Here is a 25,258-nt window from a genome sequence, read left to right on the forward strand (position 1 = left end):
CTGTATTTTTCAACCTTAATTATCCCTAGTTGAGGCTCGTGTACCAAGGAGAGATGTTGTTTTCCTGCTGGATGGGTCAGACGGCAATAGGAATGGGTTCCCGGCAATGATAGACTTTGTTCAACGAGTGGTGGAGAGGTTGAATGTAGGCGAGAACAAAGACCGTGTTTCTGTAGTCCAGTTCAGCAGAGATGCTGAAATCCATTTCTATCTTAAGACATACACAACAAAGGAGGACCTTCTTGGCACAGTCAGAGCTTTGAGGCACAAAGGAGGAAGGCCCCTAAACATAGGGGCAGCTCTACAGTACGTCAGAGACAACGTATTTACTGCCTCCTCGGGTAGCAGACGACTGGAGGGTGTACCACAGATGCTGATCCTGTTGAGTGCCGGAAGGTCGTTTGACAATGTCGATATCCCAGCTTCGGCGCTGAAGGATCTGGGAATCTTGATTTTCGGAATAGGAACAAGGGACTCTGATAGCAACGAACTTGAGAGAATTTCATTTGGCCCCCGTTTTGCTCTGACCGTGTCAGATTTCACTGAGCTCCCAAATGTCCAAGAGCAACTTCTGACTTCTATAGAGGCTGTGGCAGTTCCCATCACTCCACCCTCCCCGCCTTCTCTTGGTATGACTGTCTGAAAGCGATAGATTACTTTGATTAGCATGACTGTGCTTTTCATTAAATTGTGTGTCACCTTCATAAACAGATCCTACATTAGAAACAAAACTGAAATTACTCATTGTAAATGTTTCTTTGTTACTGCTTATTCAAACCGATGCATTTTACCAAAATATTTTGGCGTTAATGGATTTGTTTCTTTCTTAGTTGATTATGAGGTTCCCAGAAAGGATGTTGTCTTCCTCCTGGATGGATCAGATGGGACTAGGAATGGATTCCCTGCCATGCTTGACTTTGTACAAAGGGTAGTGGAAAAATTTAACTTTGAGGAGAGTATGGACCATGTTTCAGTGGTGCAGTACAGTACAAATGCTGAGGTGCATTTCTATCTGAATACCTATTCAACAAAAGACGAAATCCTCAATGCCATCAGCAATGTAAAGCACAAAGGCGGGAGACGTGTCAACACAGGGTCAGCTCTCCAATATGTGAGAGAAAATGTGTTCACTGCCTCTGCTGGCAGTAGACATCAACAGGGTGTGCCTAGTGTCCTCATTCTGCTCAGGAGATCAAGGTCAACAGATAATGTTGATCAACCGGCCTCTGCCCTGAAAGAGAGTGGAGTCTTAATTTTTGGTGTTGGCACCAGGAATGTGAGCAGTGAAATTGAGAGAATTGCAAGTGGTCCTTCCTACGCTCAGACAGTTTCTGAGCTCTCTGACCTAGGCAGTGTCCAGCAGCAATTTTACACCACTCTCAGCACTGCACTTCTAGACGTAATGCCAGTGATACCTACAGTGATAGGTAAGGTATATTTTAACAACAGTGATCAAACTGACAGCACAGACAGTTTTGCAATTCCACCATACCATGTACCTTTTTTTTAATTGTATTTAGCATGCACGAGGTAAGTTTACAGATACTTTACCAGGGTTTTAGACTACTTCAGTCCGTTTCGAGAGTATGGTAGTTATGTTTTATAAAGTTTCTAGCACACATGGCCTAGATCTCGGAGGCCATCTCTACGATTGTAGCCGAAATGCAATTGTGCAATTCCCCTTGCAGTCAGGTCTCAGGTACCTTGCATGGTCACCAAGCTACTCCTGCCAAATGGTGTAAAAAGAAAAAAAAAAAAAAGACAAGGCAATTCAATCAACTCTTCTACAATACAGACTGTGAATGGGAGAGAGGTTACTTTTAAAATTGTCCAAGAAAGTTTGATATGACATTTTTTGTATTCCACTGTCTGTAGTTGACCAAAGATTTGACCGGAGAGATGTCGTATTCCTTCTGGATGGTTCAGATGGTACTAGGAATTATTTCCCAGCAATGCGTGATTTCGTTCAAAGCATTGTGGAGAGATTGCATGTATCAGAGGAGAGAGACCATGTGTCTGTAGCTCAATTCAGCAGAGATCCAGAGGTGCATTTCTATCTCAACACATACGCGACAAAGGAGAGCATTCTCGACACCGTTAGAGGTCTGAGGCACAAAGGAGGGAGACCTCTGAACACAGGAATTGCTCTCCAGTATGTGAGGGACAGCGTTTTCAGCACCTCGGCTGGAAGCAGACGTTTACAGGGTGTTCCTCAGGTATTGATTTTGTTGAGTGGAGGAAGGTCATTTGATAATGTCGACGTGCCAGCCTCATCCCTGAAAGAGCTTGGAGTCTTGATCTTTTCTGTGGGATCAGTAGGCTCAGATAGCAATGAATTGCGGAAGATCTCAAATGACCCTAGTTCCACACTCTCAGTGACAGACTTTACTTACCTCCCTAATGTACAAGAGCAGCTTCTCTCCATCATTAACACTGCACTTGTAGGAGCCACAGGCATCTCTCCAACAACAATAGGTAAGCCGATCATTTTGAGGCCTTTTTTTCCCCCAGAGTTATTTTAAGTTTTACTAGACATGTAGAGCAGTCAGTAAAATCGATCCAGCATGTGTCAGACTGCTGCTTCGCACAGCAAGCCTATTGTTAACTTCTTTACGATGTTCTGTATTTTTCAACCTTAATTATCCCTAGTTGAGGCTCGTGTACCAAGGAGAGATGTTGTTTTCCTGCTGGATGGGTCAGACGGCAATAGGAATGGGTTCCCGGCAATGATAGACTTTGTTCAACGAGTGGTGGAGAGGTTGAATGTAGGCGAGAACAAAGACCGTGTTTCTGTAGTCCAGTTCAGCAGAGATGCTGAAATCCATTTCTATCTTAAGACATACACAACAAAGGAGGACCTTCTTGGCACAGTCAGAGCTTTGAGGCACAAAGGAGGAAGGCCCCTAAACATAGGGGCAGCTCTACAGTACGTCAGAGACAACGTATTTACTGCCTCCTCGGGTAGCAGACGACTGGAGGGTGTACCACAGATGCTGATCCTGTTGAGTGCCGGAAGGTCGTTTGACAATGTCGATATCCCAGCTTCGGCGCTGAAGGATCTGGGAATCTTGATTTTCGGAATAGGAACAAGGGACTCTGATAGCAACGAACTTGAGAGAATTTCATTTGGCCCCCGTTTTGCTCTGACCGTGTCAGATTTCACTGAGCTCCCAAATGTCCAAGAGCAACTTCTGACTTCTATAGAGGCTGTGGCAGTTCCCATCACTCCACCCTCCCCGCCTTCTCTTGGTATGACTGTCTGAAAGCGATAGATTACTTTGATTAGCATGACTGTGCTTTTCATTAAATTGTGTGTCATCTTCATAAACAGATCCTACATTAGAAACAAAACTGAAATTACTCATTGTAAATGTTTCTTTGTTACTGCTTATTCAAACCGATGCATTTTACCAAAATATTTTGGCGTTAATGGATTTGTTTCTTTCTTAGTTGATTATGAGGTTCCCAGAAAGGATGTTGTCTTCCTCCTGGATGGATCAGATGGGACTAGGAATGGATTCCCTGCCATGCTTGACTTTGTACAAAGGGTAGTGGAAAAATTTAACTTTGAGGAGAGTATGGACCATGTTTCAGTGGTGCAGTACAGTACAAATGCTGAGGTGCATTTCTATCTGAATACCTATTCAACAAAAGACGAAATCCTCAATGCCATCAGCAATGTAAAGCACAAAGGCGGGAGACGTGTCAACACAGGGTCAGCTCTCCAATATGTGAGAGAAAATGTGTTCACTGCCTCTGCTGGCAGTAGACATCAACAGGGTGTGCCTAGTGTCCTCATTCTGCTCAGGAGATCAAGGTCAACAGATAATGTTGATCAACCGGCCTCTGCCCTGAAAGAGAGTGGAGTCTTAATTTTTGGTGTTGGCACCAGGAATGTGAGCAGTGAAATTGAGAGAATTGCAAGTGGTCCTTCCTACGCTCAGACAGTTTCTGAGCTCTCTGACCTAGGCAGTGTCCAGCAGCAATTTTACACCACTCTCAGCACTGCACTTCTAGACGTAATGCCAGTGATACCTACAGTGATAGGTAAGGTATATTTTAACAACAGTGATCAAACTGACAGCACAGACAGTTTTGCAATTCCACCATACCATGTACCTTTTTTTTAATTGTATTTAGCATGCACGAGGTAAGTTTACAGATACTTTACCAGGGTTTTAGACTACTTCAGTCCGTTTCGAGAGTATGGTAGTTATGTTTTATAAAGTTTCTAGCACACATGGCCTAGATCTCGGAGGCCATCTCTACGATTGTAGCCGAAATGCAATTGTGCAATTCCCCTTGCAGTCAGGTCTCAGGTACCTTGCATGGTCACCAAGCTACTCCTGCCAAATGGTGTAAAAAGAAAAAAAAAAAAAAGACAAGGCAATTCAATCAACTCTTCTACAATACAGACTGTGAATGGGAGAGAGGTTACTTTTAAAATTGTCCAAGAAAGTTTGATATGACATTTTTTGTATTCCACTGTCTGTAGTTGACCAAAGATTTGACCGGAGAGATGTCGTATTCCTTCTGGATGGTTCAGATGGTACTAGGAATTATTTCCCAGCAATGCGTGATTTCGTTCAAAGCATTGTGGAGAGATTGCATGTATCAGAGGAGAGAGACCATGTGTCTGTAGCTCAATTCAGCAGAGATCCAGAGGTGCATTTCTATCTCAACACATACGCGACAAAGGAGAGCATTCTCGACACCGTTAGAGGTCTGAGGCACAAAGGAGGGAGACCTCTGAACACAGGAATTGCTCTCCAGTATGTGAGGGACAGCGTTTTCAGCACCTCGGCTGGAAGCAGACGTTTACAGGGTGTTCCTCAGGTATTGATTTTGTTGAGTGGAGGAAGGTCATTTGATAATGTCGACGTGCCAGCCTCATCCCTGAAAGAGCTTGGAGTCTTGATCTTTTCTGTGGGATCAGTAGGCTCAGATAGCAATGAATTGCGGAAGATCTCAAATGACCCTAGTTCCACACTCTCAGTGACAGACTTTACTTACCTCCCTAATGTACAAGAGCAGCTTCTCTCCATCATTAACACTGCACTTGTAGGAGCCACAGGCATCTCTCCAACAACAATAGGTAAGCCGAGCATTTTGAGGCCTTTTTTTCCCCCAGAGTTATTTTAAGTTTTACTAGACATGTAGAGCAGTCAGTAAAATCGATCCAGCATGTGTCAGACTGCTGCTTCGCACAGCAAGCCTATTGTTAACTTCTTTACGATGTTCTGTATTTTTCAACCTTAATTATCCCTAGTTGAGGCTCGTGTACCAAGGAGAGATGTTGTTTTCCTGCTGGATGGGTCAGACGGCAATAGGAATGGGTTCCCGGCAATGATAGACTTTGTTCAACGAGTGGTGGAGAGGTTGAATGTAGGCGAGAACAAAGACCGTGTTTCTGTAGTCCAGTTCAGCAGAGATGCTGAAATCCATTTCTATCTTAAGACATACACAACAAAGGAGGACCTTCTTGGCACAGTCAGAGCTTTGAGGCACAAAGGAGGAAGGCCCCTAAACATAGGGGCAGCTCTACAGTACGTCAGAGACAACGTATTTACTGCCTCCTCGGGTAGCAGACGACTGGAGGGTGTACCACAGATGCTGATCCTGTTGAGTGCCGGAAGGTCGTTTGACAATGTCGATATCCCAGCTTCGGCGCTGAAGGATCTGGGAATCTTGATTTTCGGAATAGGAACAAGGGACTCTGATAGCAACGAACTTGAGAGAATTTCATTTGGCCCCCGTTTTGCTCTGACCGTGTCAGATTTCACTGAGCTCCCAAATGTCCAAGAGCAACTTCTGACTTCTATAGAGGCTGTGGCAGTTCCCATCACTCCACCCTCCCCGCCTTCTCTTGGTATGACTGTCTGAAAGCGATAGATTACTTTGATTAGCATGACTGTGCTTTTCATTAAATTGTGTGTCACCTTCATAAACAGATCCTACATTAGAAACAAAACTGAAATTACTCATTGTAAATGTTTCTTTGTTACTGCTTATTCAAACCGATGCATTTTACCAAAATATTTTGGCGTTAATGGATTTGTTTCTTTCTTAGTTGATTATGAGGTTCCCAGAAAGGATGTTGTCTTCCTCCTGGATGGATCAGATGGGACTAGGAATGGATTCCCTGCCATGCTTGACTTTGTACAAAGGGTAGTGGAAAAATTTAACTTTGAGGAGAGTATGGACCATGTTTCAGTGGTGCAGTACAGTACAAATGCTGAGGTGCATTTCTATCTGAATACCTATTCAACAAAAGACGAAATCCTCAATGCCATCAGCAATGTAAAGCACAAAGGCGGGAGACGTGTCAACACAGGGTCAGCTCTCCAATATGTGAGAGAAAATGTGTTCACTGCCTCTGCTGGCAGTAGACATCAACAGGGTGTGCCTAGTGTCCTCATTCTGCTCAGGAGATCAAGGTCAACAGATAATGTTGATCAACCGGCCTCTGCCCTGAAAGAGAGTGGAGTCTTAATTTTTGGTGTTGGCACCAGGAATGTGAGCAGTGAAATTGAGAGAATTGCAAGTGGTCCTTCCTACGCTCAGACAGTTTCTGAGCTCTCTGACCTAGGCAGTGTCCAGCAGCAATTTTACACCACTCTCAGCACTGCACTTCTAGACGTAATGCCAGTGATACCTACAGTGATAGGTAAGGTATATTTTAACAACAGTGATCAAACTGACAGCACAGACAGTTTTGCAATTCCACCATACCATGTACCTTTTTTTTAATTGTATTTAGCATGCACGAGGTAAGTTTACAGATACTTTACCAGGGTTTTAGACTACTTCAGTCCATTTCGAGAGTATGGTAGTTATGTTTTATAAAGTTTCTAGCACACATGGCCTAGATCTCGGAGGCCATCTCTACGATTGTAGCCGAAATGCAATTGTGCAATTCCCCTTGCAGTCAGGTCTCAGGTACCTTGCATGGTCACCAAGCTACTCCTGCCAAATGGTGTAAAAAGAAAAAAAAAAAAAAGACAAGGCAATTCAATCAACTCTTCTACAATACAGACTGTGAATGGGAGAGAGGTTACTTTTAAAATTGTCCAAGAAAGTTTGATATGACATTTTTTGTATTCCACTGTCTGTAGTTGACCAAAGATTTGACCGGAGAGATGTCGTATTCCTTCTGGATGGTTCAGATGGTACTAGGAATTATTTCCCAGCAATGCGTGATTTCGTTCAAAGCATTGTGGAGAGATTGCATGTATCAGAGGAGAGAGACCATGTGTCTGTAGCTCAATTCAGCAGAGATCCAGAGGTGCATTTCTATCTCAACACATACGCGACAAAGGAGAGCATTCTCGACACCGTTAGAGGTCTGAGGCACAAAGGAGGGAGACCTCTGAACACAGGAATTGCTCTCCAGTATGTGAGGGACAGCGTTTTCAGCACCTCGGCTGGAAGCAGACGTTTACAGGGTGTTCCTCAGGTATTGATTTTGTTGAGTGGAGGAAGGTCATTTGATAATGTCGACGTGCCAGCCTCATCCCTGAAAGAGCTTGGAGTCTTGATCTTTTCTGTGGGATCAGTAGGCTCAGATAGCAATGAATTGCGGAAGATCTCAAATGACCCTAGTTCCACACTCTCAGTGACAGACTTTACTTACCTCCCTAATGTACAAGAGCAGCTTCTCTCCATCATTAACACTGCACTTGTAGGAGCCACAGGCATCTCTCCAACAACAATAGGTAAGCCGATCATTTTGAGGCCTTTTTTTCCCCCAGAGTTATTTTAAGTTTTACTAGACATGTAGAGCAGTCAGTAAAATCGATCCAGCATGTGTCAGACTGCTGCTTCGCACAGCAAGCCTATTGTTAACTTCTTTACGATGTTCTGTATTTTTCAACCTTAATTATCCCTAGTTGAGGCTCGTGTACCAAGGAGAGATGTTGTTTTCCTGCTGGATGGGTCAGACGGCAATAGGAATGGGTTCCCGGCAATGATAGACTTTGTTCAACGAGTGGTGGAGAGGTTGAATGTAGGCGAGAACAAAGACCGTGTTTCTGTAGTCCAGTTCAGCAGAGATGCTGAAATCCATTTCTATCTTAAGACATACACAACAAAGGAGGACCTTCTTGGCACAGTCAGAGCTTTGAGGCACAAAGGAGGAAGGCCCCTAAACATAGGGGCAGCTCTACAGTACGTCAGAGACAACGTATTTACTGCCTCCTCGGGTAGCAGACGACTGGAGGGTGTACCACAGATGCTGATCCTGTTGAGTGCCGGAAGGTCGTTTGACAATGTCGATATCCCAGCTTCGGCGCTGAAGGATCTGGGAATCTTGATTTTCGGAATAGGAACAAGGGACTCTGATAGCAACGAACTTGAGAGAATTTCATTTGGCCCCCGTTTTGCTCTGACCGTGTCAGATTTCACTGAGCTCCCAAATGTCCAAGAGCAACTTCTGACTTCTATAGAGGCTGTGGCAGTTCCCATCACTCCACCCTCCCCGCCTTCTCTTGGTATGACTGTCTGAAAGCGATAGATTACTTTGATTAGCATGACTGTGCTTTTCATTAAATTGTGTGTCATCTTCATAAACAGATCCTACATTAGAAACAAAACTGAAATTACTCATTGTAAATGTTTCTTTGTTACTGCTTATTCAAACCGATGCATTTTACCAAAATATTTTGGCGTTAATGGATTTGTTTCTTTCTTAGTTGATTATGAGGTTCCCAGAAAGGATGTTGTCTTCCTCCTGGATGGATCAGATGGGACTAGGAATGGATTCCCTGCCATGCTTGACTTTGTACAAAGGGTAGTGGAAAAATTTAACTTTGAGGAGAGTATGGACCATGTTTCAGTGGTGCAGTACAGTACAAATGCTGAGGTGCATTTCTATCTGAATACCTATTCAACAAAAGACGAAATCCTCAATGCCATCAGCAATGTAAAGCACAAAGGCGGGAGACGTGTCAACACAGGGTCAGCTCTCCAATATGTGAGAGAAAATGTGTTCACTGCCTCTGCTGGCAGTAGACATCAACAGGGTGTGCCTAGTGTCCTCATTCTGCTCAGGAGATCAAGGTCAACAGATAATGTTGATCAACCGGCCTCTGCCCTGAAAGAGAGTGGAGTCTTAATTTTTGGTGTTGGCACCAGGAATGTGAGCAGTGAAATTGAGAGAATTGCAAGTGGTCCTTCCTACGCTCAGACAGTTTCTGAGCTCTCTGACCTAGGCAGTGTCCAGCAGCAATTTTACACCACTCTCAGCACTGCACTTCTAGACGTAATGCCAGTGATACCTACAGTGATAGGTAAGGTATATTTTAACAACAGTGATCAAACTGACAGCACAGACAGTTTTGCAATTCCACCATACCATGTACCTTTTTTTTAATTGTATTTAGCATGCACGAGGTAAGTTTACAGATACTTTACCAGGGTTTTAGACTACTTCAGTCCGTTTCGAGAGTATGGTAGTTATGTTTTATAAAGTTTCTAACACACATGGCCTAGATCTCGGAGGCCATCTCTACGATTGTAGCCGAAATGCAATTGTGCAATTCCCCTTGCAGTCAGGTCTCAGGTACCTTGCATGGTCACCAAGCTACTCCTGCCAAATGGTGTAAAAAGAAAAAAAAAAAAAAGACAAGGCAATTCAATCAACTCTTCTACAATACAGACTGTGAATGGGAGAGAGGTTACTTTTAAAATTGTCCAAGAAAGTTTGATATGACATTTTTTGTATTCCACTGTCTGTAGTTGACCAAAGATTTGACCGGAGAGATGTCGTATTCCTTCTGGATGGTTCAGATGGTACTAGGAATTATTTCCCAGCAATGCGTGATTTCGTTCAAAGCATTGTGGAGAGATTGCATGTATCAGAGGAGAGAGACCATGTGTCTGTAGCTCAATTCAGCAGAGATCCAGAGGTGCATTTCTATCTCAACACATACGCGACAAAGGAGAGCATTCTCGACACCGTTAGAGGTCTGAGGCACAAAGGAGGGAGACCTCTGAACACAGGAATTGCTCTCCAGTATGTGAGGGACAGCGTTTTCAGCACCTCGGCTGGAAGCAGACGTTTACAGGGTGTTCCTCAGGTATTGATTTTGTTGAGTGGAGGAAGGTCATTTGATAATGTCGACATGCCAGCCTCATCCCTGAAAGAGCTTGGAGTCTTGATCTTTTCTGTGGGATCAGTAGGCTCAGATAGCAATGAATTGCGGAAGATCTCAAATGACCCTAGTTCCACACTCTCAGTGACAGACTTTACTTACCTCCCTAATGTACAAGAGCAGCTTCTCTCCATCATTAACACTGCACTTGTAGGAGCCACAGGCATCTCTCCAACAACAATAGGTAAGCCGAGCATTTTGAGGCCTTTTTTTCCCCCAGAGTTATTTTAAGTTTTACTAGACATGTAGAGCAGTCAGTAAAATCGATCCAGCATGTGTCAGACTGGTGCTTCGCACAGCAAGCCTATTGTTAACTTCTTTACGATGTTCTGTATTTTTCAACCTTAATTATCCCTAGTTGAGGCTCGTGTACCAAGGAGAGATGTTGTTTTCCTGCTGGATGGGTCAGACGGCAATAGGAATGCGTTCCCGGCAATGATAGACTTTGTTCAACGAGTGGTGGAGAGGTTGAATGTAGGCGAGAACAAAGACCGTGTTTCTGTAGTCCAGTTCAGCAGAGATGCTGAAATCCATTTCTATCTTAAGACATACACAACAAAGGAGGACCTTCTTGGCACAGTCAGAGCTTTGAGGCACAAAGGAGGAAGGCCCCTAAACATAGGGGCAGCTCTACAGTACGTCAGAGACAACGTATTTACTGCCTCCTCGGGTAGCAGACGACTGGAGGGTGTACCACAGATGCTGATCCTGTTGAGTGCCGGAAGGTCGTTTGACAATGTCGATATCCCAGCTTCGGCGCTGAAGGATCTGGGAATCTTGATTTTCGGAATAGGAACAAGGGACTCTGATAGCAACGAACTTGAGAGAATTTCATTTGGCCCCCGTTTTGCTCTGACCGTGTCAGATTTCACTGAGCTCCCAAATGTCCAAGAGCAACTTCTGACTTCTATAGAGGCTGTGGCAGTTCCCATCACTCCACCCTCCCCGCCTTCTCTTGGTATGACTGTCTGAAAGCGATAGATTACTTTGATTAGCATGACTGTGCTTTTCATTAAATTGTGTGTCATCTTCATAAACAGATCCTACATTAGAAACAAAACTGAAATTACTCATTGTAAATGTTTCTTTGTTACTGCTTATTCAAACCGATGCATTTTACCAAAATATTTTGGCGTTAATGGATTTGTTTCTTTCTTAGTTGATTATGAGGTTCCCAGAAAGGATGTTGTCTTCCTCCTGGATGGATCAGATGGGACTAGGAATGGATTCCCTGCCATGCTTGACTTTGTACAAAGGGTAGTGGAAAAATTTAACTTTGAGGAGAGTATGGACCATGTTTCAGTGGTGCAGTACAGTACAAATGCTGAGGTGCATTTCTATCTGAATACCTATTCAACAAAAGACGAAATCCTCAATGCCATCAGCAATGTAAAGCACAAAGGCGGGAGACGTGTCAACACAGGGTCAGCTCTCCAATATGTGAGAGAAAATGTGTTCACTGCCTCTGCTGGCAGTAGACATCAACAGGGTGTGCCTAGTGTCCTCATTCTGCTCAGGAGATCAAGGTCAACAGATAATGTTGATCAACCGGCCTCTGCCCTGAAAGAGAGTGGAGTCTTAATTTTTGGTGTTGGCACCAGGAATGTGAGCAGTGAAATTGAGAGAATTGCAAGTGGTCCTTCCTACGCTCAGACAGTTTCTGAGCTCTCTGACCTAGGCAGTGTCCAGCAGCAATTTTACACCACTCTCAGCACTGCACTTCTAGACGTAATGCCAGTGATACCTACAGTGATAGGTAAGGTATATTTTAACAACAGTGATCAAACTGACAGCACAGACAGTTTTGCAATTCCACCATACCATGTACCTTTTTTTTAATTGTATTTAGCATGCACGAGGTAAGTTTACAGATACTTTACCAGGGTTTTAGACTACTTCAGTCCGTTTCGAGAGTATGGTAGTTATGTTTTATAAAGTTTCTAGCACACATGGCCTAGATCTCGGAGGCCATCTCTACGATTGTAGCCGAAATGCAATTGTGCAATTCCCCTTGCAGTCAGGTCTCAGGTACCTTGCATGGTCACCAAGCTACTCCTGCCAAATGGTGTAAAAAGAAAAAAAAAAAAAAGACAAGGCAATTCAATCAACTCTTCTACAATACAGACTGTGAATGGGAGAGAGGTTACTTTTAAAATTGTCCAAGAAAGTTTGATATGACATTTTTTGTATTCCACTGTCTGTAGTTGACCAAAGATTTGACCGGAGAGATGTCGTATTCCTTCTGGATGGTTCAGATGGTACTAGGAATTATTTCCCAGCAATGCGTGATTTCGTTCAAAGCATTGTGGAGAGATTGCATGTATCAGAGGAGAGAGACCATGTGTCTGTAGCTCAATTCAGCAGAGATCCAGAGGTGCATTTCTATCTCAACACATACGCGACAAAGGAGAGCATTCTCGACACCGTTAGAGGTCTGAGGCACAAAGGAGGGAGACCTCTGAACACAGGAATTGCTCTCCAGTATGTGAGGGACAGCGTTTTCAGCACCTCGGCTGGAAGCAGACGTTTACAGGGTGTTCCTCAGGTATTGATTTTGTTGAGTGGAGGAAGGTCATTTGATAATGTCGACGTGCCAGCCTCATCCCTGAAAGAGCTTGGAGTCTTGATCTTTTCTGTGGGATCAGTAGGCTCAGATAGCAATGAATTGCGGAAGATCTCAAATGACCCTAGTTCCACACTCTCAGTGACAGACTTTACTTACCTCCCTAATGTACAAGAGCAGCTTCTCTCCATCATTAACACTGCACTTGTAGGAGCCACAGGCATCTCTCCAACAACAATAGGTAAGCCGAGCATTTTGAGGCCTTTTTTTCCCCCAGAGTTATTTTAAGTTTTACTAGACATGTAGAGCAGTCAGTAAAATCGATCCAGCATGTGTCAGACTGGTGCTTCGCACAGCAAGCCTATTGTTAACTTCTTTACGATGTTCTGTATTTTTCAACCTTAATTATCCCTAGTTGAGGCTCGTGTACCAAGGAGAGATGTTGTTTTCCTGCTGGATGGGTCAGACGGCAATAGGAATGGGTTCCCGGCAATGATAGACTTTGTTCAACGAGTGGTGGAGAGGTTGAATGTAGGCGAGAACAAAGACCGTGTTTCTGTAGTCCAGTTCAGCAGAGATGCTGAAATCCATTTCTATCTTAAGACATACACAACAAAGGAGGACCTTCTTGGCACAGTCAGAGCTTTGAGGCACAAAGGAGGAAGGCCCCTAAACATAGGGGCAGCTCTACAGTACGTCAGAGACAACGTATTTACTGCCTCCTCGGGTAGCAGACGACTGGAGGGTGTACCACAGATGCTGATCCTGTTGAGTGCCGGAAGGTCGTTTGACAATGTCGATATCCCAGCTTCGGCGCTGAAGGATCTGGGAATCTTGATTTTCGGAATAGGAACAAGGGACTCTGATAGCAACGAACTTGAGAGAATTTCATTTGGCCCCCGTTTTGCTCTGACCGTGTCAGATTTCACTGAGCTCCCAAATGTCCAAGAGCAACTTCTGACTTCTATAGAGGCTGTGGCAGTTCCCATCACTCCACCCTCCCCGCCTTCTCTTGGTATGACTGTCTGAAAGCGATAGATTACTTTGATTAGCATGACTGTGCTTTTCATTAAATTGTGTGTCATCTTCATAAACAGATCCTACATTAGAAACAAAACTGAAATTACTCATTGTAAATGTTTCTTTGTTACTGCTTATTCAAACCGATGCATTTTACCAAAATATTTTGGCGTTAATGGATTTGTTTCTTTCTTAGTTGATTATGAGGTTCCCAGAAAGGATGTTGTCTTCCTCCTGGATGGATCAGATGGGACTAGGAATGGATTCCCTGCCATGCTTGACTTTGTACAAAGGGTAGTGGAAAAATTTAACTTTGAGGAGAGTATGGACCATGTTTCAGTGGTGCAGTACAGTACAAATGCTGAGGTGCATTTCTATCTGAATACCTATTCAACAAAAGACGAAATCCTCAATGCCATCAGCAATGTAAAGCACAAAGGCGGGAGACGTGTCAACACAGGGTCAGCTCTCCAATATGTGAGAGAAAATGTGTTCACTGCCTCTGCTGGCAGTAGACATCAACAGGGTGTGCCTAGTGTCCTCATTCTGCTCAGGAGATCAAGGTCAACAGATAATGTTGATCAACCGGCCTCTGCCCTGAAAGAGAGTGGAGTCTTAATTTTTGGTGTTGGCACCAGGAATGTGATCAGTGAAATTGAGAGAATTGCAAGTGGTCCTTCCTACGCTCAGACAGTTTCTGAGCTCTCTGACCTAGGCAGTGTCCAGCAGCAATTTTACACCACTCTCAGCACTGCACTTCTAGACGTAATGCCAGTGATACCTACAGTGATAGGTAAGGTATATTTTAACAGCAGTGATCAAATTGACTGCACAGACAGTTTTAGATTTAGCTTAATTTTACCTCGGTTTTTTGTTTCTTCGTTTCTTTATTCATGTATGACAACATTTTACATGAGTATACCTACTTAGTGAGTCATTCTTTTGCAGTGTATTCGTTAGGCATTTGACAGTATAAATCTTTACCATCTCCATTATCTTCAACATTGTCTGAAAAATTAATGCTCACTCTTCTTCCAAAACAGTTTCATGCTTTGTTTGCAAAAGTTTCATGATTTGTTTGCAATACCTCTCATTCCACAGAAGTGAAGTGTTGGAAAGGACAATCAGCCAGTCTTAACTTGTCTTCTCCAATGTATTGCTGATTACCTCTTATGTAGGACAGGAAATAAACAACTCCTCTAGTGATGCACAAAGTCCACTGAGTCACATAAACTGATCCTTTAGGGCTTGTGATTTTTAGTGGCTGTATTAATACATTTGCATCCACCTTTAATATTATATAGCAACCAGCCAATGAAAAATTCAATCAAAAACCAGTAGAAATGTTTTAGTGAAAAAAAGTAGGTCCCTTGGAAGTATGTCCCTTAGCAGCCTACAAAATTAGTAAGAATTACCCAAATGCACTCCTAAGACCTTCCTTTGCCACCATTGGCTTGCTTACGTTTGCTGCAGTGAACTGTTTGGGGAAATGCTAGAAACAGGTAAATTCACTTATATAGTCTTCTTGTACACAACACTAAAATCACTATATTGATTAAAATGTTTAATGTAAAATTCAAGCTAACACATGTCTAGGTGTACAAAATTTTCCAAAAATATCTTCTGGGATGGTTTTTTCCTCAAAAGATTAGCCATTATTTGGTTATCTGCCACTCCCGATACAGCCCATCAAGGGCCACAAGGCTCAAATATTTACAGAAATCAAAGGAAAAGCTGTCCCATACTAAGTTCCTTTATCTATTTGTTTAATTGTTGCTAATTTCCTGACCAATGATTTGTCCTTAAGACGATTAAAAGCTTAATATTTTGCCATTTATATATATATTTAAATGTTTTTTTATATTTTAAAAACATTTAAATTGTTTGTGTGTATATATATATACACACAAACAATTTATATACACACAAACAATTTAAATGTTTTTAAAATATAAAACATTTTATATATTAAAAATATAAAAACATTTTTTTCCATGTGGAAAAACCATTCCATAATTTGATACTGCTAAATCTTATCAAGAATTGACATCTACAAGTGAGAAATTCAGGAAAATGAAAATCTGAAGATTGACAAGTTGAGTAAGAATGGACCTGTGAATTTTCTTTAAAGTAGGTCTTGAATTGCTCAGGAATATTCCCTTCATTTAAATGTGTCTTATAAATGAAAACATATATTTGAAAAATATTGTCATAAATAGTAAAAAGTTTCTGAAAAAAATTAGAAGATGAAATATATGACTTTTATCAGGTTACAATCCTAACAAAACATTTCTGTAGAACCAAAATTTTATGGACAGTGGTAGGAAAAGTACACGCCCAAACTATATTACAATATAAAGGCCACTGAAAAACACTGAACTCATTGCCATGTTCATGAAACTTGTTAGAGATGACTTTTGCTTTGTGACATGGTGCATTATCATGCTGGAAGTAACCAGTAGAAGATGGTAAATCATGGCCACAAAGGGATGCACATGGTCAGCAAGAATACTCAAATAGCTGTGGCATTCAAGCGATGATTGATTGGTATTAACTGGCCCAAAGTGTGTCAAAAATAAATTCCCCACACCATTACACCACCTCCACCAGCCTGGACTATTGACACAAGGCAGGTTCGGTCCATGGATTCATGCTGTTGGCACCAGATTCTGACCCTACCATCTGTGTGCCTCAGCAGAAATCAAGATTCATCAGACCAGGCTACATTTTTCCAGTCTTCATATGTCTAGTTTTGGTGAGCCTGTGCCCACTGCAGCCACAGCTGTCAGTTCTTGGTTGACAGCAGTGGAACCCGACATTGTCTTCTGCTGTTGTAGACCATCTGCCTCAAGTTTGACCTGTTGTGCATTCTGAGAAGCTTTTCTGCTCAACACAGTTGTACAGAGTAGTTATCTGAGTTACTGTAGCCTTTCTGTGAGCTCTAGCCAGCCTAGCCATTCTCCACTCTAATCAACAAGGCATTTCCTTCTGCAGAACTGCCACTCGGTGGAAGTTTTTTCCTTATTGCACCATTGTGAGTAACCTTTAGAGACTGTTGTGTGTGAAAATCCTAGGAGATCAGCAGTTATAGAAATACTCAAACCAGCACGTCTGGCACCAGCAATCATGCCACGGTCAAAATCACTGACATCACATTATACCCCATTCTGATGGTTGATGTGAACATTACCTGAAGCTGCTGGCCCATATCTTCATGCTGCATTGCAGTGCTGCCACACAATTGGCTGATTCGAATAAAATATGCATGAATGAGTAGGTATATAGGTGTTCCTAATAAAGTGTTTGGTGAGTATATATATATATATATATATATATATATATATATATATATATATATATATATATATATATATATATACTGACCATAACACCCATATGAGGTTCTTTCCCAAACTGTCAAACTGTTGCCATGAAGTTGAATGACTTTGTGTGCTGTAGCATTAGATTTTCTTTTCTTAGGTCAACTTCTTTTTTCACTGTTATGTATAAACTGAAAACATTGTCTTTGAGTTGGAAAATATTTAAAAAATCCTTTATATTTTTCCTGTATATTTCCCTGTTTTTGTGTTTTTTTTTTCCAGCAGAGTCTCAGGGTCCCAAGAAGGATATTATCTTTGTGATTGATGGATCTGAAGGTGTTGGGAGAGATTTTCCCATCATCCAGGAATTTGTTCGTGGAGTGGTAGAGAACCTAAATGTAGGTGAAAATAAAATTCAAATAAGTGTAGTGCAGTATGGAGACACTCCTCATGTGGATATCTATCTCAATTCCCACAAGACCAAGGAGGGGGTCTTAAATGCAATCCAGGAACTCAGACAACGTGGAGGTATAGAGCGTAACCTGGGTAGGGCCATAGATTTTGTCCGTCTTAATGTCCTGGATCCAGTTCGTGGGAGCAGGAAACAGGAGGGTGTCCCACAGTTTCTGATAGTAATCTCAGGAGGAAAAGCAACAGATGATGTAGGAACATCAGTAAATACACTCAAACAGTTAGGAACTGTGCCTTTCAGTATAGGGACAAGAGATACTGGCCTTCAAGAGCTGCAGGTGGTCTCCTATGTGCCCACATTCGCTTACTTAGTGGAGGATTTGCCTGGCCTTCACACTGTCAAAGATCAATTCATCACTACCCTGACAGATTTGTCTGATGAAGAACTGAAGCTACTGAAACCTGTTTATCCCATAGGTAATTATGTCATTAATGTTCCACTTAAAAATGTTATCTTTACATTGTATTTATTAGGCCAATGGATTGCTATGAAATCTCCTGTTAGAATGTACAGTCTTCACAATCCATGGAACTTGTGACACACTTTATGTATAGTGTAACTATATAAAATTGCATATTTTCCATATAAGTATGATCCCAGCTTGGGGTAATAACTTTTGTTTGAATATTGAATCATCTACCTGCCTGAGTAAAGGTGCTATTTTGGTAAGATATACCAAATGTAATGGTTTAACTCTTGATATATCAAATAACATTTTCATCCCATAAATCTTTTGTCCTATGTGTGTCACACAAAATAGTACCAACAATATCGACTGGAGAAAAGAAAGATGTGGTCTTCCTCATTGATGGAACTACTATGATGCAGAGAGATTTCCCTGCTATACAAGACATGATTCTGAACATTGTGGAGAAGCTAGATGTCGGGTTAAACAAGGTGAGGGTTTCAGTAGTACAGTACAGTGAAGACCCCAAACTGGAGTTCCTCCTCAATGAGCACTCAACCAAGGAAGAGGTTCGCCAGTCAGTGAGAAAAATAAGAAGTAAAGGTGGCAGAATACTTAATACTGGCCAAGCACTGAGCTGGGTCTCAAGGAACATCTACCAGCGATCAGCTGGCAGCCGAATTGAAGAGGGTGTGCCCCAGTTTCTCATCTTAGTGACTGGAGGAAAATCCAACGATGATGTATCTGGTGCTGCTAGCCAGTTGAAGTTGAGTTATGTGGCTCCTATGGCTGTTGGGTCAGAAAATGCTGATCCTGAGGAGCTGAAACTGATTTCTTTAAGGCCAGAACAGGCACACACCGTTAGAAACTTCCAAGAAAAACCAGGAGTGGAACAGCAACTTTTGGCTACAATTAACACCATAACTTCTACAGAAATCGAAGAAGTTATAAAAACTATGGATATAGGTACATCAGTGTGTTTTACTGTGACTTGACTATTTAATTTTATTATAAGTAAGTTTTTGAGTATAACAGACAAGCCTCAAAAACAGCAAAATAACTGCATGAGAATTATTCTTCTGTGACATTTGCCATACTAAGATCAAATAAATAGCTCAAATAAATAAAATAAATCAATATTTAGATCAAATAAATAGCCATCCTTTTGCTATTAATTTCTAAATGTAAGTTCTATAAAGTTTAGTTGTATTGAAGTGCTTGCTTTTTTTTTTTTTAGGACTGAATATTGGAAAAAAGGACATTGTTTTCCTTATTGATGGTTCTGATAATGTTGGTCCAAATGGAATTGCTCACATCCGTGACTTTATCTTGAAGATTGTCCAACAACTCAATGTGCGCCCTGACCAAGTGCGTGTGGCTGTGGTACAGTATGCAGAGAGACCTAAGACTGAGTTCTCACTTATATCCCATGGAAACAAGAAGGCAGTCATTTCATCTATTAAGAGATTGCGTCAGATGGGTGGTCGTGGTGGAAACTTAGCTGAGGCTATTCAGTATGTGATTGATAATGAACTAAAGGAATCTGCAGGAGCTCGGCTGGACAAGGCCTCTCAGCATTTGGTGGTACTCACAGGTGGAAAGTCTACCTCAGATGTCTCTCTTTATGGACCAATTCTCAAAAAATCTCAGGTGAACTGTATAGGAATTGGTGCTGGCGCAGCAGATTCAAGGCAGCTCAGAGAGATTGCAACCACACCAGATGATGTCTTCCAAGTGTCAACCTTCCCAGCACTGCCAAATATAGAGAACCAATTTATTGCAAGACTCAGTGGAACAGTGGTGATTACAACCACTGTGCCCCCCACACGTAAGTAAACTGTTTCTACTTATGTGGCTATAGATATTTTATATATATATATATATATATATATATATATATATATATATATATATATATGTATATATAAAACAATTTCATTGTTTTGTTCTCTCGCATCTTTCCCTAGCTTCTGGTCCAAAGCCAAAGGTTGCTGACATTGTTTTTTTGGTTGACGGTTCAATAAACCTTGGGAAGAGTAATTTCAAAGTGACCATGGAGTTTATCAGAGAGCTTATTGACCTCTTTGTCACAGACAGTGACAACCTTCAGATTGGTCTGGCACACTATGCCACAGACGTGACAGATGTTTTCTACTTCAATACATATGAGAACAAGGATGACATTATGAATGCTATCAGCAGAACTGAGTACAAGGGTGGTTGGAAAATTAATACAGGCAATGCCATTAGACATATTCAGCAAACACACTTTGTGAAGGACAGAGGTAGTCGGAAGGATGAGGGAATCCCTCAGATCCTGATGTTGGTGACGGGTGGACGTTCACAAGATGATGGTAAATCAGCAGCACTGGCCCTAAAAAGTGCAGGTGTTCGTATCTATGCCATTGGTGTGGGTGACATTGAGAATGAGCTCAATGACTTGGGCAGTGAGTCCACCACTGTGGCCCGGGCCAGTAACTTCCAAGAGCTTTCTGAGCTGAATGAGCGGATTTTGGACACACTTGTAGATGATGTCATGGGAAAACTCTGTACAGGAGACAAAACTGTAATAAAGGGTGAGACAGAAAGAATTTATTTTAATTTAGCTATCCCCCACCCTCTGTTTACATTTTCTTGATACTCTCTAAATAAGCATTTGTTCATAAACAAAGAAATATACTAAAAAAAAACATTTTGTTTCCAACAATGTTAGCTTGCAACTTGGATGTTCTTGTGGGCTTCGATGTGGCTGCTCAGAACATTTTTGCTACTCAGAAATCATTGGAGTCCAAGATGGCTGCCATTCTGCAGCGAATTACCCAAATGCAGGCCATTAGCTGCTCTTCTGGTCAGGTTCCATCAGTGCAGATGGGTATATCAGCGTTGGACTCTGCAATGGAGCCTGTTCATCTGGACTTTACCGAAAGCCACACCAAGCTCATTGAGTCCTTCAGGTCTCTTCGCAACCGCGGACCCTTCATCTTAAATGACAAGACTATTGATGCATATAGTGCAAGGTTCAAGGACCGTCCTTCAGACAGAGTTAAGGTAGACATGCTCTGCATATGTACAGTACTTGAAGGTGATTTCTGTAAGCTCATAATTTGTTTTTTAAAGCAATTATAATAAAAGTAAATACACTGCAGTTCAGGGTTGGGAAAATTTCTTTATGATAACTAATATAAATTTGCTTTTCTTACCACATGCACATTAAGGTTGTAATTCACCTCACTGATGGATTGGATGCCCAATATAATGTAATGAAAGAGCGAGTTGAGCAGATGCGGACTGCGGGTAAGAATAACTAATAATTAAAATGATTTTATTACAAAAATGTATTAACTAAGCCATTATTCATGGTTTGTTATTTGATTCCCATATAGAAGTAACATTTCTGAAACTGTGCACATTATCAAATAAGAAAAATGGTCAAAATAAGAAATATACTAAACTTAAATGATGCTGAGATATTAGTGCATGATTTCATTTCATGAAGTACTGAGCTGGCTGACCTGCAGCCTCTTTAAGTTTCAGTGAGTTCAGAATGCCATAGCCTGCTTCCCAACCAGGAAAAGAGGTTCACTTGCCCCTCAGCTAGGGGATTGGTGTTTTTATTAGATTAGATTTATTAGATTATCAGATTAACCATAAACTCAAAAAAAAAAATAGTCCAACTATATTTGTAAACAGTTTTAATAATATAGTAGATATTGTCACAAACCTCTTTTGCTAAAATTCAGATGTAGATTTAGATCCCTAATGAACAAGCCAGAGGCAACAGTGTCAAGGAAAAACAACACGTGGAAGAAACCTTGAGAGGAACCAGAAAGTGAAAAAGGGAACCTGTATTCTAGTGACACCAGATAGTGGGGTTATAAATCATTATAGTATATAGCTGTAGAAGGGGAAATACAAACAGTACTAAGTTAGTGTTGAAAGAATGTTCAGTATGAACAAAGTGTGAATAAGAGTCCTTGGATTAGCACAGGACAGTCTTTATGATTACAGCAGCAATTCTTAGAATGTACAAATCTACAGTATCTAGGAGAGATTATCCAGTGAAGCGAAGGTGAGTCTTGGGCATAAACTGTTTTGGGGAAGTGAAAATCTTTATAGTATCCATGTTGGAGCATCCACAGCAGCAGTCAGTGAGTCACAAATGCAGAAGTTCCAAATTGAAGTACAACATTAGGATGAATCAGTCTGGTCTGAAGGGCAAGAGGAGCCACAGCAGGACAAATGTGTCAGGATCAGGCAACAGATCAGGCAACGGGAGTACATGTACAGCTTGACAGAGAGAGAGAACAGATTATTAGATATGTTCTTATCCAACAGTTGTCTAAGGGGTGTGCAATGTGCTTAGAGTGCAAGTGGGAACTCCAGCAGGTCTAGCGATGACAGCATAACTTAAAGCGAGAGCCAGCGAACAGCTATTTTATAAAATGCATGACTAAACAAGTAGTTTTTCATACTAGATTTAAAGATTGAGACTGTGTCTGATTCCTAAACACTATTTAAAAGGCTATAACATAGCTGGGGGTATTGTAGTAAAAACTTCTAGCTACAACCTTTTCTAGGATCTTGGAGAGAAAGGGTAGTTTTGATATTGGCCAATAGTTTGACAGCTGACAAAAGTTTGATAATTGTTGGTTTAAAAAGATTTTAGGTAATGTAGGAAATTTAAGTACATAGGTTTCCTTAATTCTGGTAGAACTTGTTTAAGAAAATGCATAGGTAATGGGTCTAGTACACAAGTTAATAATTTGAGGAGTGAAATTAATTCAGTCTTGACTCTTTGATTGGGCTAAAGGATTCTAACCACTCTACTTATGTAATTACATTGGTTTTATGTGTTGGGGGTTTCTCCCTTCAGTCTTCTATTCATGCTCAACTGGGTTCAGTATTTTTGGAGAGGGCTGTAACTAAGTATCAGAGTGTCAGACTTTTTCTGTCTAATGTTTTTAATTTTGTTAGAGATACGCTGATCTAGCATGTTTTTCTATCAAATGGGGCAACATCTAGTGTGAAGCAAAACACACTAGATTGCATTCTGTGGGGTCAGAGGGCAACCAGTCAACTTCAGTAAATCTGGTAGTTTTTTAATAGTGTTCCATAGATTATTAGGTATTATTACTATTGGTAGTAGTGAAACTAGTAGTAGTAGTAGATTGTTTTTGTGTATGTGTGTGTGTGTGTGCACGTATGTGTGTGTGCTGTGGTAAAGCACAAAGTTTCGAGAGAAATAGGGCATTACAAGCAATATTATATATATAATTTTTTTTTTCTAGGAGTCAATGCTTTTATCTTGGTTGCTCTGGAGAGGGTACCACAATTTGAGAATGCAGTGTTATTGGAATTTGGACGGGGTTTTAGGTCAAAACCTCTGCGTGTGAATCTGATGGACTTGGACTATGAACTTGTAGAGGAATTGGTATGTCTTACAAACTTTGTCTATAAACCAAACTAAAATGTCTCTAAATTGCTTAATGAAAATACTATGAAAATAATATAAATTTCTCAATTTTTCATGTGTCAAACACTATTCCGTGTAGGACAATATTGCTGAAATGGAGTGCTGCTCAGTCCCATGCAAGTGCACTGGCCAGAGAGGCTACCGAGGAGCTGTTGGTCTTATAGGACCAAAGGTCCAGCATTTACTTTGTTTGTGTTGATATCACTGAATTGTCTACAAATAATATTTAAAAATGCTTAAACTCTCTTATTTGATAACATATTTATTTATGTCAGTTGTGTCTGTGGGTTTTTGTCATATAAGGGATCACCTGGAAGCCAGGGCTACAGAGGACATCCTGGTGATGAAGGTGGACCGGTGTGTAGCACTAATATTGACTCTTCAAGTGTAGTACTATTATTGCATCCATGTCTATCCTAGCACAATTATTCATTAGTATTTTCCTCCAAAACACAATCCTCCAGGGAGAAAGAGGTCCTCCAGGTGTGAATGGAACTCAAGGTTTTCAAGGATGCCCAGGCCCTAGAGGTCCAAAGGTGTGATAATTATGTTCTCTTTGGGAACTTGTCTAGTTGGTATTATAACAGAGTCCTTTGTTAGGAAAATATCTTATTGAAGTTATTAAATGTAATACCCAAAGTGTAGAACAATATGTTTTTTTTTTATATACGACATCACTAATATAAAATACTAATATTTGTTGTCTTTCAGGGTGCACATGGATACAATGGTGAAAAGGTAAGGAATTTGTTTCACAAAGAGAAAAAGATAATTATGTTAATATGATAATTATATTTTATTGTATTTAGATCAAAAATCTCTGTTTCAATGTTTAATTACCCCAGGGAGAAATTGGAGAGATTGGTTTAGACGGCATCAATGGGGAAGAGGTACGTTGTGCTGTAATGTGAATGTTTTAAGGTACCAGGTTATCTATTGCAATAATATTAATGTTTGCTTGTATTGATTAAAATATATACATTTTTAGGGCAAAGGTGGAGTTGCTGGACCACCAGGTGACAGAGGCAACTCTGGGCAAAGGGTATTTATATTTAATATATTTGGTTATTTAATTTGTTTTTCATAATGACTCATTAATCTGTCACTTTGTTTAAAATAAAACTGGTCTTCTATTTCACAACTTTTGTGTATCAAGGGCCCTAAAGGTCCCAAAGGACAGGCAGGAGATATCGGCCCAACTGGTATCCGTGGAGATCCAGTAAGTATCATGTAATTATTCATTGCCAGTTTATAGTCTATAGAAGGCCTATCTAGTACATAATAAACTGCCTACTTAGAGTACTGAGTACGTAGTACTAATATATGATACTTCAATGTTTTTTTTTTCTTAGCCTCCCCAAAAATGTGACATCAATTTCTATACACGTGCATTTTTAGTTGAACAAACTTGGTTTCAATCAAACTTTGATTCCTGCTGTTTTTTCCATTTTAAACCATAATACACCTTAAATACATTAGACAGTTAATGTGCTGCATTATGCAATTTTACATGCTGATTGCTGCTCATAAACACACACACAAGGAGGAAATCAATTAATCAATCAATCAATCAAATATCTATCTATCTATCTATCTATCTATCTCTGTTAAATAGGGCATTACAGGAAATGACAATAACCAAAGAGGACCAAAAGGAGATCCAGGCGATGCTGGGCCACCGGTAAAACCTCTTACTGCTTACATGCATTTACAAAATAAACTGGTTACTCTGTACACATACACATCCCCATACACACACGTGCAATAGGCACTTCTATGACTATAATGTCATACTTGCAAATACAGTACTAACTAGAATAAAAACTGTAGGAAAAATTCAGTGTATTTTTTTA

At 41.0% G+C, this 25,258-nt stretch overlaps 1 protein-coding gene across 5 annotated transcripts in view; it reads left to right on the forward strand.

Moving 5' to 3' along the window:
- The window catches only part of col6a3 (collagen, type VI, alpha 3), a 65,259-nt gene that overhangs the window by 20,859 nt on the left and 19,142 nt on the right, over positions 1–25,258 (forward strand). For all 5 annotated transcript variants that reach the window (XM_053233865.1, XM_053233868.1, XM_053233866.1 and 2 more), the window contains exons 25-56: positions 30–629; positions 831–1,427; positions 1,876–2,475; positions 2,650–3,249; positions 3,451–4,047; positions 4,496–5,095; positions 5,270–5,869; positions 6,071–6,667; positions 7,116–7,715; positions 7,890–8,489; positions 8,691–9,287; positions 9,736–10,335; positions 10,510–11,109; positions 11,311–11,907; positions 12,356–12,955; positions 13,130–13,729; positions 13,931–14,527; positions 17,337–17,942; positions 18,287–18,898; positions 19,170–19,760; positions 19,900–20,508; positions 20,646–20,980; positions 21,148–21,226; positions 23,221–23,363; positions 23,485–23,577; positions 23,709–23,762; positions 23,870–23,941; positions 24,117–24,143; positions 24,251–24,295; positions 24,394–24,447; positions 24,562–24,624; positions 25,021–25,086. In XM_053233865.1, coding sequence (XP_053089840.1) covers positions 30–629; positions 831–1,427; positions 1,876–2,475; positions 2,650–3,249; positions 3,451–4,047; positions 4,496–5,095; positions 5,270–5,869; positions 6,071–6,667; positions 7,116–7,715; positions 7,890–8,489; positions 8,691–9,287; positions 9,736–10,335; positions 10,510–11,109; positions 11,311–11,907; positions 12,356–12,955; positions 13,130–13,729; positions 13,931–14,527; positions 17,337–17,942; positions 18,287–18,898; positions 19,170–19,760; positions 19,900–20,508; positions 20,646–20,980; positions 21,148–21,226; positions 23,221–23,363; positions 23,485–23,577; positions 23,709–23,762; positions 23,870–23,941; positions 24,117–24,143; positions 24,251–24,295; positions 24,394–24,447; positions 24,562–24,624; positions 25,021–25,086 — 13,631 coding nt within the window. The remainder of the gene's footprint in view (positions 1–29; positions 630–830; positions 1,428–1,875; positions 2,476–2,649; positions 3,250–3,450; positions 4,048–4,495; positions 5,096–5,269; positions 5,870–6,070; positions 6,668–7,115; positions 7,716–7,889; positions 8,490–8,690; positions 9,288–9,735; positions 10,336–10,509; positions 11,110–11,310; positions 11,908–12,355; positions 12,956–13,129; positions 13,730–13,930; positions 14,528–17,336; positions 17,943–18,286; positions 18,899–19,169; positions 19,761–19,899; positions 20,509–20,645; positions 20,981–21,147; positions 21,227–23,220; positions 23,364–23,484; positions 23,578–23,708; positions 23,763–23,869; positions 23,942–24,116; positions 24,144–24,250; positions 24,296–24,393; positions 24,448–24,561; positions 24,625–25,020; positions 25,087–25,258) is intronic.

The sequence above is a fragment of the Pangasianodon hypophthalmus genome, chromosome 5, assembly GCF_027358585.1.
Source record: "Pangasianodon hypophthalmus isolate fPanHyp1 chromosome 5, fPanHyp1.pri, whole genome shotgun sequence".
Classification (NCBI taxonomy): Eukaryota; Metazoa; Chordata; class Actinopteri; order Siluriformes; family Pangasiidae; genus Pangasianodon; species Pangasianodon hypophthalmus.